Source organism: Orycteropus afer, unplaced genomic scaffold (assembly GCF_000298275.1).
Source record: "Orycteropus afer afer isolate SDZICR_OR568_19922 unplaced genomic scaffold, OryAfe1.0 scaffold00001, whole genome shotgun sequence".
Lineage (NCBI taxonomy): Eukaryota > Metazoa > Chordata > Mammalia > Tubulidentata > Orycteropodidae > Orycteropus > Orycteropus afer.
The window spans coordinates 16,138,994-16,151,748 of NW_006921588.1; the positions used below are offsets into that span (position 1 = coordinate 16,138,994).

A 12,755-nucleotide genomic window follows, 5' to 3' on the forward strand; every position below is an offset into this window, starting at 1 on the left:
AGGCATTTGACTGCTAACCAGAAGGCTGGTGGTTCAAACCCACCAGCCACTCCTCGGAAGGAAGATGGGGCAATCTACTTCCGTAGTGATACAGCCTTGGAAACCCAAGGAGGGGTCGCTATGGGTTGGGTCTGACTCCATGGCACATAACAACAACCACATATCTCAAGCACAACAAAAATGAGGTGATCACAGGATTAGGGAGAGCAAATCATAATCAGTAGATACAGTCAACCTACATAGAACCTAGTTTAGAAATCTATGAAATTTTTATTCTTTTTGATTTGAATTGTTTCAATATGGGGAAGGAATTTGAAGAAATGATCAGACTTTGCTCAGTTTGACTTTAATTTTCATATGGGTATTTCACTCTACTGGTTATTCTAATTTTGAAAAAGAGACACAAGTGTTCTCACCTACCCTAGACACACTACTTTAAAGCATAATTGAGGTTTCCACCTATGTGTGGGGAGTTTCTCAGAGGAGATCTATTGTTGTTGTTGTCATGTGCCCGTTGAGTAGGGCCCAACTCATAGTGACCCCTCCTTGGGTTTCCGAGGCAGTATCACTATGGAAATAGATTGCCCAACCTTCCTTCGGAGAAGTGGCTGGTGTGTTTGAACCACCAGCCTTCTGGTTAGCAGTCAAGTGCCTTAGGCACTATGCTACCAGAACTCCCCAGAGTAGATCTAAGACACTGTAATTGACAGAGCTTCTAGTGAGTAAACCTGGTCAGTAGACCAGTGACCAGATTGCTATTTATCTATACATATTTCAAAGAAGTTCTGGTGGTGTAGTGCCTAAGACATATGACTACTAATCAGAAGCCTGGTGGTTCAAACCCACCAGCTGTTCCACCGAAGAAAGATGGGTCAATCTACTTCCATAAAGATTTTACAACTTCAGAAATCCAGTGGGGGTCTCTATGAGTCAATATCGACTTGATAGCAGTGAGGTTTTTTTTTTTTTTTTTCATATGCATATTTCAAGGTTGGAATATGGCCTAAAGCAAATAAAGAAAAGATTGTTTCAAACTAATTAATTAACAATTCTTAACAGGTAGGAAAAAATACCTATTAAACAGATTATTACTGTACTCCTTATGACCATAGTAACTTTTGATAAAAATCAGTGAAGTAATCACTAAAGATAACACATATCACATAAAAGACTACATTTAGTCCTATGTCTTTATGTAATTATAAAAAAATATATCATTTTTCTCTTCCCTTTATTTACAATCTTATCAACAGATGTATACAGTGGTTAAGAGTAAATGGTCTGAAGATGTAATAATACCTGGGTTCAATTCTAATGTCCATTACTTATTATCTATGTAACTTTGGGCAAGTTACTTAATCTGTCTATACCCTCAGTTACCTCATCCAAAAATGGGAATAATGAGGATGATGGTGTTGATTAACAAATGCACCTCATTGCTGTGAGGATTAAATGAAATACTGTAGGTAAAACACTTAGCATAATGCCTGGCACATATTAAGGTCTCAACAGATGTTAAATGTTATAATTGCTATGTGTGTGTTGCTTCCAAATGCAGCTATATAAGCCAATCAAAGAACTTCTGAATTTCAGTTTCTCAAAATATAAAACTCTGGTGAACATTTCAAAGGAATAAGAAAAAAGAAAAGAGAATTAGACTATTGTCAACCAATGAACATAATATACAAAATGACTTATGTGATAAGTATGAGATGTCTATTAATTAAATGGTATCTGGAAGATTTACAGCATGAATCAGAAATACTCAAGATCTCTGATTGCTTTTCCATTCCTACTCTTAGCGATGCCTTTATTAAATTACTTAATAAGTGATCATCTCAACATGAAACCTTGACCATATAGGAATGCTGCAAATCAAGGCCCAAATCCCAAGTTAACAACTTGTGAAAATGGAACAGCTTGAAGCCTTGAGTATTACAATAGCAAACTTGATTAAATTATTCCCTAGGTATAGGAGCTAGACAGCCACTGATTGTCCCTCCACATGTCCACTGTTTTAATTCTTCTCAACAAGCTTGCTTTGACCAAATCACATGTTACCTAATTCATACTAATTTTCCACAAGGTCTTCTCTACATCTGGTGTATATTACTTTCATTTTATCCTAATTAGCTATTAATTATGCTTTTCTCACAATATATAAAATATACGTTCACTCTTGCTAAAACTGTATTTGACAGATATTCACACTTATTTAACTTTAACAGCTCTACCTAAGGACAAAAGCTATAATATCAAAAATGTCTTAAAGTGACTAAGTAAGTATTTGGGAGGAGAAAGTAGATTTGCTTAAAATTTAATTTGAATAGGCATATGCTATTTATATTAAAAATAATGAAGTTTCCATGCCACATTTCTATGGACAATTACATAAAATAAGACACTCACAAGACTGTAAATTAGCATATGCCTGAAATTACACAAAGTCTGACTTCTTGTTTGACTTTCATTGAGATCTGTATTTATGGCCAAAGGAACTCTGGTGGTGTAGTGGTTATGTGCTTGGCTGCTAACTGAAAGGTCAGTTGTTCAAACCCACCAGCTACTCCAAGGGAGAGAGATGTAGCAGTCTGTGCCTCTAAAGACTATAGCCTATAATCTCTAAAGATTATAACTAAATGGGACAGTTCTACTCTGTCTTACAGGGTGCTATGAGTTGGAATCTACTCGATGGTTGATTTTGGGTTTATTTCTAGCCAATGTTGAACTGTAGAGCAATGCCCTCCTATTATATTCACATAGTGAAGGAATTTATTTTAAGGGTAGGCCCAAAGAATAAATATAAAAAATGAGACTGAGTTATAAACATACTGAAGACACCTACTCATGGGCTTACTTTATGCAAGTAAGAATCTGGGAATACAAACTTGATAATCAGCACCCTGGTCTCTGCCTTTAAACCGTAAATTCACAAAAACAGCACAGGGATAAGTGCTCTGTTACACAGATAAACAAATACAGAAGGAGGAGGGCCGCCTCATGCAGACTAGAAAAGGGATCAGGGAGGTTGTTTCATAGGAAGATTTTTAGTGAAAAATCATGTTTTTTTAAATCATCAATCTTTTTTTTTTTTTTTTTTAAATATTCCTCCGAGGTTAGAGGGCAAAGATTGAAAACTCAATCAGCACTATATATCATTATAGTCATGCTATTTAGTAAGCTTAGTTCAAGCAGTGAACAGTCAAACATTTGAAACAGCAACTTCTTGGGAAGAGAGAACGCCCCCAAGGTGGGTATCCTAATCTTTATTCAAGTAGAGTGTTGTTGTTGTTAGGTGCTGTGGAGTCGTCTCTGATGCATAGCCACCCTATGCATAGCAGAACGAAACACTTCCCTGCCTTGTGCCAGCCTCATGATCCTTGCTATACCTGAGCCCATTGTTGCTGCCACTGTGTCTATCCATCTCATTGAGGGCCCTCCCCTTCTTCATTGACTCTCCACTTTACCAAGCATGATATTCTCCAGGGAATGGTCCCTTCTGATGACATGACCAAAGTAGGTGAGATGAAGTCTGGCCAGTCTTGCTTCCAAGGAGCATTTCAGCTGTACTTCTTCCAGGACAGATCTGTTAGTCCTTTTAGCAGTCCACGGTACTCTCAGCATTCTTCTCCAACACCACAACTCAAAAGCATAAACTTTTCTTCAGTCTTCCTTATTCATTGTCCAGCTGTCACATGCATAACAGGCAATTGAAAATACCTTGGCCTGGGTTAGGCACACCTTAGTCTTCAAGGAGGCACCTTTGCTCTTCATCACTTGAAAGAGGTCTTTTGCAGCAGATTTGTCCAATGCAATATGTCATTTGTGTCTGATGTCTTGACTATTGTTTTCATTGGTATTGATTGTAGAGCCAAGTAATATGAAGTCCTTGACAACTTCAATCTTTTCTGCATGCATCATGAATCTGTTTACTGGACCAGTTGTGATGATTTTTGTTTTCTTTATATTGAGGTGCAATCCATACTGCAGACTGTAGTCTTTAATCTTCATCATTCAAATGGAGTACTCTCAGATTTTTCCTTACCAAGTTCTTGAGAAAACTGATAGTCTTAAAAAGCAGATAAAGAACCACATAGTTTCAGAAAAATAACATGCCTTAGGATATTCATCTGAATACTTCAGGAGCTATAAAGATCCTATTATCTTTCTTTATAAATAGGGCTAATATCATTAATATTACCTCAGCTTCAATTTTTGTTTCCACAAAAATGATTTCCCAGTGATATCACTGAGATGAATGTACTTATCAGATTCCTAAAAATGTCTCTTGCATTCCAGTAAGATACAATGTATGAAGCTAGAGAATATGTGATTAAAAGAGAAGGATTTAACAAATCCTCAAGCTTATAATGAGATCTAGGTATCTTTTATGGCCAAATTCTTCACTGTGAAGGAATTTGGTGGGTTTTGGAGATGTAAGTGGATTCAAAGACTTTCATTTCCAGGAAATAATCAAGGAATTGTAATAACAATAAAAACAAATTCAATCCTTTCCTTATTTCAGGTCCCCAATGGCTTTTACGCATTGTGATACTGATGAGATCTTTCTAGCTCACTCCCTTTAAAACCCAATTCAGACAATTTGCTGATCGCACTGGGACCTCCAATTAATTTTTTTCTCTGTTCCTGACTGTCTTGATGTCTCTTTACCCTCCTTACCCTGCTTAGAGTTCATGGACAACAATACAGCCACTCCTCTGTGTATTTCCTTTATTCTCTTGTCCCTCTCTTCACTCTCTTTCTTGGCAAGACCACAACCCTGGTTGGTTAGTGGTAACTGTTCATCTACTGCCACCTATGTTGTTGTTGTTGTTGTTGTTATGTGCCGTCGAGTCGGCCCCGACTCATAGCGACCCCTTCTTGGGTTTCCGAGGCAGTATCACTACGGAAGTAGGATTGCCCAACCTTCCTTCCGAGGAGTGGCTGGTGGATTTGAACCGCCAGCCGTCTGGTTAGCAGGCAAGTGTCTTAGCCACTATGCTACCAGAGCTCCCTATAGCAATGAATAAGTGGGAAAAAACAATCATAGCCTGCTGACTAATCTCATTTTATGACTTTGTGTTTTGGTTACTTATGCTTTGGTGCTGCTCTACCAGAAAATACCACAAATGGGTGACTTTAATAAATAGGAGTTTTTTCTCTTACAGTTTTGGAGGCTAGAGGTCTGAGTTCAAAATTCCAGGCTCTAGGATCTGGGTAGGGAGCTCTGGTAGCATAGTGCCTAAGGCACTTGACTGCTAACCAGAAGGCTGGTGGTTCAAACCCACCAGCCACTCCTCGGAAGGAAGGTGGGGCAATCCTACTTCCGTAGTGATACTGCCTCGGAAACCCAAGGAGGGGTCGCTATGAGTTGGGGCTGACTTGACGGCAAATAACAACAACAACAACAACAACAACAGGATCTGGGTAAAAGCCCCTTGACCTTGGGCTTCAGCTCTGCCTCTTGCTTCCGGCCCACTAAAGCTGGAAGCTTTCTTCACTCAGGGAGCTGCTGGCTGCTGAGGCTGAAAAGCCCAAAGTCGACAAATAAAATGGCACAGTCCCAATGTTACCAAACCACATGGCAGGCCATTAATTCAAGTCCACTGAAAATCCCCAGGTTGGCAGAGCATGGCAGGCTGCTGAACAACGACATGGCTACAAGCAGGGTTTAAGCATGCCATAAGCTAGAGACCATTCCCAAAGTTGTTTCTTATATACGGGAAGAAGACCATATCCCGAAAGCAGCTATTCAGCTGCTCCAGTAGATTCCACCACGGAGTTAATCACCAATCTCACCCTGGGGATTAACTGCATCCAGCTGCCCAGCCATTGCAAACCAGGCCCAGCCAAGATGACACCTTGAGAGTGCACATGGGGCACTTAATGCCTTCTGGCAACCACATTATACTTCTTTACTCTTTCACCCTCCTAGAAGACTATTTCACATCTCCCCAAACCACAAACACCACTTCTGCTATCCCCACTCAAGCTGATAACTTTGTTTCTTATTTCACCAAGAATATGAAAGCAATCCTAAGAGAACTTATGTAATTCCCATCACCGCATCTTCCTACCACCTGGATGCACACACAGAGATGAACTATCCACACTTCTATCTAGAACCAAGTCCTTCATCTCAGTAAGTGATCCCACCCTGCTTGCCTTCTCAAGAATATTGCTCCAGCTAATCTCCCCTCACCTACATCATCACTTTTTTTTCACGCTACTGAAACATACTCATCAGCATAAAAGCATGCTGATATTTCTTCTATCTTAAAAGAAAAATAGAAAAAACTTAAAAACCTCTTCAATCCAATTTGCTTGTCCACAATGTCTATCTTCCCCATTGCACTCTCACTATGTCTTTGATCCCCTTTGGAGTAAAACTCCACAAATGAAAAACCTATATTCTCTGTCTCCAATCCCTCTCCTTCTTTGACCCCTCAAATATACTCCTCTCATATTGCATTGATCAAGATCACCAAAAACGTCCACTGAGAAATCCATTGGTCAATCTCGTCATCACTTTAACTGATCAGCAGCAGGGCTGGAAACACAGTCACACCCTGCACCTTGTGCCACTTAGTTTCCCCTCCAGCTGCCACAGTGTTGCTTTTGTTCCTTCCTCACTGACTGTTCCTCTCATCACTTTTCCTTGGCCTCCTCTCCTCTGCAACCTCTCCATGATATAGTGCCTCAAGGTGCAGACTTGAGTCTTCTTCTGTGGTGATCTCAGCCATCTCATATGGTTTACAATGGCTTTAAAAACCAAGTGCTTTCCAAAGATTCATTAAGTTATTTTGCCAGGTCTATATCTCACCTGAACTCCAGATGGGTATATATAAGTAATTGATATTTACCCTTGAAAATAAAACAAGTATCTCCACCTTAACAAGTTCACACCAGAACTCCTGAGCCTTCTGCCCTAAAACTGGATTTCATGCATTATTCCCTATCTCAGTTGAAGAAAACTACACTTTTCTAGCTGCATGGGCTAAAGATCTTAGAGTCATCTTGAAGCCTCTCTTTCTCAAACAATAACATCCAATCGGTCAGCAAATGGTGTAGAATCTGCTTTCAATTGCTTTTTACCATATTGATTGCTATCATCATCTCTGACCTGGGTTACTGAAGTAGCTTCTTCTCTCTGTGCCAACCCTTGGTCAACTACAGTCCATTCTCAATATAGCAGCTAGAATGATGCTTCTTATTCCTCAGTCAGATCAGGTCAATTCCACTGCTCAAAACTCAAAATAACTCCCCATTTTACTCAGAAAACAATTCAAAGGTCTCTCAATCTCTTTTTTCTACTCTTCTCTTTGCTCACTTTTCCAGCCATTCCTGCCTTTCCCCCTGTTCCTTAGACCTTTTCTCCTAGCTCTTTATTCTGTAATGTTTTTCTCTTAGATCAGTGGTTCTCAAAATATAGTTCACAGACCAGCAGCCTCAGCATCATCTAGAAATTTCATAGAAATAAAAATCATCATGCCTCACCCCAAACCCAAACCCAACTCACTGCCTTCAAGTTGGTTCAGACTCATAGCGACCCTGTAGGGCAGAACAGAACTGTCCCATAGAGTTTCAACACTATAAATCTTTAGGGAAGCAGACTGCCTCATCTTTCTCCTGTGGTGCAGCTGGTGGGTTCAAATTGCCGACCTTTTGGTTAGTGACTGAATGCCTGTGCACCAACCCCTGTGCACCAGAGCTCCTTGAGCCTCACTCCAGACATACTAAATTTAAAACTTTGGGTGGGGCTCAATAATCTGGGTGTTAACAAGCCTGCCAGGGGATTCCAATGTACACTCAAATTGAGAACAATTGCTCTAAATAGCTACATGAGTAACTTTGCTCTTCCTTCATGTCTAAGTTCAATTATCACCTTCTGAATGAGGCCTACCCTGACCACTCTCTGTAAAATTGCAGCTTTCACTCATCCACCAGCATCCCACAATTTGCTTTACTCTGCCCTGCTTTATGCTTTTCCCATCATTTCTATCTTGTTTTAAAATACTGTGAAATCTGCACTTTCATCTTATTTATTATTTGTCTCCCCCTTTAAGAGTATAGGCTCTATGAGGGTAGAAATCTTTTCTTTTCCTTTTTCTTCTTTCACTGATATATTTAACCTTGAAGATAAAACAAAAAGTGTCTCAAACAAAACCTCATAGTATAACAGTACCAATTAACATGCTAACCATTTGAGCCACCCACTGACACCCAGCACTCAATAAACATCCATTGAATTAATTGAGTGAATGGAGAAATGGAGCTTAATTGTATGGCTAATGAAAACAGCTATACAAGTAAAACATGACCAACTAGCAGGCAGAGTCCTCTGGCAGTTGGGGGTGGGAGCCTAAGTACATTATGAACAAGTGTCACCACATTTAAATGTAAGGGATGTTGAAGTAGAATGCGTATGGCTATTAACACTCCTGGCTCTGGACATGTTTTATGGAACACAGGAACAATCTAGGCATCCTGACCACTGCCTCCTTTCTTTTCCACTATTACTAGTAAGATAGAAGAATTCAGGTTGGTGTTTATTCTTTCAGATTGTAGAGGCTTGGGACACCACCCTGGTGGGGTGTAAAGTGCATTCATTACATTTCCACACGTTTCTAAGTAGCACTTAGGACTCCTTGATATAACTCTTGGTTGAGGCAGCTGTTTCCATGGTTCTTGTATCCTCTCTGGGTTTGTTTGCAACAGAGAAGTTTAGAGTAGCCATTTGCCTTTCTGTGTATGAGTCTGAAATGTGTCCCAGACAAAAAAGCAAGGCAAAGTAGGAAGGGAAAAAGATATTTAAGAAAACTATCACTTTTTTTTTAACCTCTACTTTGTACAAATGCCAGTACTAAATCCTTTTGTTTAAACTCCACACACACTTCCTGGTTAAATGATCTTGTCAATGGCCATCCTGCTGCTGTCAATACCATGGTAACATTACAAATATATCTGCAAAAAACACAGAAACCTTCGCTACATTGTAATTCCCATTACAAATCCATTCTGAAGTAAATGTCCAATGTTCATGAACCTTTATTTGTAAGAAAAATGCCAAGAAATTTAGGATTAAATAAACCAGATGGATTTGCTGCCATTTTTATAAGTTCAACACAATGTGTTGCTTTGTGAACAACAAATGTTTCATTGCTTTTAATATGGTCAGAATATGTGTCTCTAAAAGAGACTAACCCAAGTAAAACCACATCTCTAGAGGAGGCAAAACACAAAAAACAAAAAGAACCTTTTAAATCTGTACTACATAAATGATAGTTACATTAATACCATTCTATGTTTTTGGCTTTCAACCATCTAATAGCTTTATTCTAATGCAACAATAAAACCTGTTAAGGGAAATGAGGAAATAGCAAGGGGATTATTGCTCTGAGCATTTAATAGTGTAGTAGAGTCTTGATGACTGCTTGCATTTGCTTGGAATACGTATCTAAGGGAAAATTAAGTTCTAAGCTGATGCTTAGATCCCAGAAAATGCTCCTGGGAATAGTTTGGCTTTTTTGTGAGAATAGATTTTCTGATGAATTACACCATTCCCTAATGAAAAAGTCCTGCCATTGATTCATATGATAAAACTTGACCAACGTGAAGAGCATGATTAGCAGTTTGGGAATGAGTGGTTTAATAAAAGAAACATAAAAACATTTGTGCCTTGGCAGGACATACCCCTAACCATCATGTGAGCCGTTATCCTAGCCCCACAGATGATATCCACCATGCTACAACTGTTCAAGTTCCCACCAACATCACTGACAATGCTGGCACACACACAAAGACATAATCCAAAATGGTCATGTTGGATTCTGCTTCTTTAGAATCACATTAAAAAAACAAAGCAAAAAACTTTTCCCCTCTACCTCAAAAAAAAAAAAAAAAAAAAAAACTATGATGGAAATGGAATATATCTGAAGCTCCATCAGACCTACTCAACATATATACTTCTAGGCAGAAATATACAGACAACAACAGAATACTTCATGGTTTAAGATAAGGCATGGTGTGCATCAGGGTTGCATCCTTTCACCATACTCACTCAGTCTGTATGCTAAACAAATAATCTGAGACGATGGTCTACATGAAGAAAAACTTGGCATCAGAATTGGAGAAAGAATCATTAACAATCTGAGATATGCAGATGACACAACCTGTGGCATTTGACTGCTAACCAGAAGGCTGGTGGTTCGAACCCACCAGCCACTCCGCGGAAGGAAGACTGGGCAATCTACTTCCATAATGATACTGCCTTGGAAACCCAAGGAGGCATCACTATGAGTTGGCACTGACTTGGCGGCAGCGAGTTATTATTTTTTTCGGGGGTGCAATAATTTATTGATAGATCTTCTCCCCTCAAAAGGTAAGTAAAGCAAATGTCTCCAGATTACAATATATATTATCAGACTAGTGTCCTTGCATTAAAAACAAGTTATAGCTCAGAAAGCTTGCTGTGATGTTTAGTTTCTGAAATGCATTAATCTTATGCTCCTATTTCAGAAGACCTTGTCTCAAACTGGCATCAGATTACACAACCTTGCTTGCTGAAAGCAAAGAGGACATGGAGCACTTATTGATGGAACTGAAAGCCTTCAGCAGGATTACTCCTCAACATAAAGAAAACAAAAATCCTCACAACTGGACTAATAAGCAACATCATACACCTGGAGAAAAGAGTGAAGTTGTCAAGGATTTCGTTTTACTTGGATCCACAGTCAAAACCTGTGGAAGCAGCAGTCAAGAAATCAGATGATGTATATTGCACTGGGCCAACCTACTGCAAAATATCTCTTTAAAGTGTTGAGGAGCAAAGATGTCACTTTGAAGACTAAGGTGTGCCTAAATGAAAGTGTAGTATTTTCAATCACCTCAGATGCATTTGAAAGCGGGACAATGAATAAGAAAGACCAAAAAGAAAAAAGAACCCCCACCCTCCTAATCTGATACCTTTGAATTGTGGTGTTGATGAAGAATACCGAAATACCACGGACTGTCAGAAGAAACAACAAATCTGTCTTGGAAGAAGTACAGCCAGAATGCTCCTTACAAGCGAAGATAGTGAGACCTTCTCTTACTTACTTTGGATATGTCACCAGGAGGGACCTGCCTCTGGAGAAGCATACCATGCTTATAAAGCTGAGGATCACTAAGGTGGACTGACACAGTGGCTGCAACACTGAGCTCAAACGTGAGGACGGCACAGGATAGGGCAGAGTTTCACTGTGTTATGCATAGGGTTGCTATGAGTGGAAATGACTTGATGGCACCTAACATTTATACAGAAATTAAAAAAAAAAAAATCAAAACAGCACTTGAAGAAAGAAGACAAATCTTTCAAAACAGTGACACTGAAAAGTACGAATAATGAAAAATAAAGACAAATCTTTAAAAACAGTGAAACTGTAAAGTATGAATAATGAAAAATAAAGAAGATGAGAAAAGTAAACTTTGAATTATCCAGGCAGGGACCATCCAACTTTCTGACTCTGGAACAGGAGGTCATCTAGTTCAGAAGGGAGTAACATTTGCTTTTAAATGCATTTTACAAAAAGAAATCTGTTTTGAGAATATCTGAAGTTTACATATTCATTAATAAGAAATCTTTACATTACCCGCATAAATGCTTTATGTGTTCTACAGTTAGATGTTCTGCTTGATACTTGCATGCTTCCTGTAACCACATCAGAAGTTCCATTAGAAGAAAAGTAAAATCTCAATGGAGAATCAGCCTTTCTGTTTACATCCAGACTCATGTTATAAAACAAAACTGCAAAAAATATAAAGAGAATAGCAATGAGTATTAATAATTTTCTAAAAGTCTTTTTCTTTTTGAAATTATAACGGTTACATAAAATATTGTACATATCTTAAAATTTCTTCATTAAATACATTTAAAAAAATAATCTGTAACTATGACAACAACATAAAGACAAATAAGCCAATCATAAAATGGGCAAAGGACTTTAATAGGTATTTCACCAGAGAGGACAATCAAATTAGCCGCCAAACACACATGAAAAGATGTTCAACATAATTAACCATCAGAAAGATGCAAATTAAAATCACAATGAGATATAATTTCATGTCCCCTATGATAACAGTCGAGCTCTGATAGCGTAGTGCCTAAGGCACTTGACTGCTAACCAGAAGGCTGGCAGTTCAAACCCACCAGCCACTCCTTGGAATGAAGGTTGGGCAATCTACTTCCATAGTGATACCACCTCGGGAGCCCAAGAAGGGATTGCTATGGGTTGGGTGAGACTCGACAGCACATAACAAAAAACAGGATGACAGTAGGAAAAAAAAAAGAAAAAAGAAAAGAAAAAATGTTGACTCAGAAGTAGGGAAATCAGAACCCTCATACATTACCGATGGGAATGCAAAATCATGCAGTTGTTGTGCAAAACAGTGTGGAGATTCCCCAAAAAACTAAAAATAGAACTACTAATATGACCCAGCAATTCCACTCCTAGGTGTGTACCCAAAAGACATGAAAGTAGAGACTCAAAAAGGGACTTTTACACCGATGTTCACTGTAGCACTTTTTCCATTGGCCAAGAAATAGAAACAACTTAAATGTTCATCAACGGATTAATTGATAACAAAATGTGGTACACACATACAATGAAATACTACTCAGCCAGTAGGAGAAATGAAGTCTTGACATATGTTACAATATGGATGGAGCTTGAAGACAGTATCCTGAGTGAAATAAGCCAATTACAAAAGGATAAATG

At 38.8% G+C, this 12,755-nt stretch overlaps 1 protein-coding gene across 1 annotated transcript in view; it reads right to left on the minus strand.

The window, feature by feature from the left end:
• ITGA4 (integrin subunit alpha 4) overlaps window positions 1-12,755 on the minus strand; it is a 104,507-nt gene that overhangs the window by 36,589 nt on the left and 55,163 nt on the right. Inside the window, exon 15 of the mRNA XM_007936194.2 lies at window positions 11,631-11,785. Within this exon, the coding sequence (XP_007934385.1) occupies window positions 11,631-11,785 (155 nt within the window). The remainder of the gene's footprint in view (window positions 1-11,630; window positions 11,786-12,755) is intronic.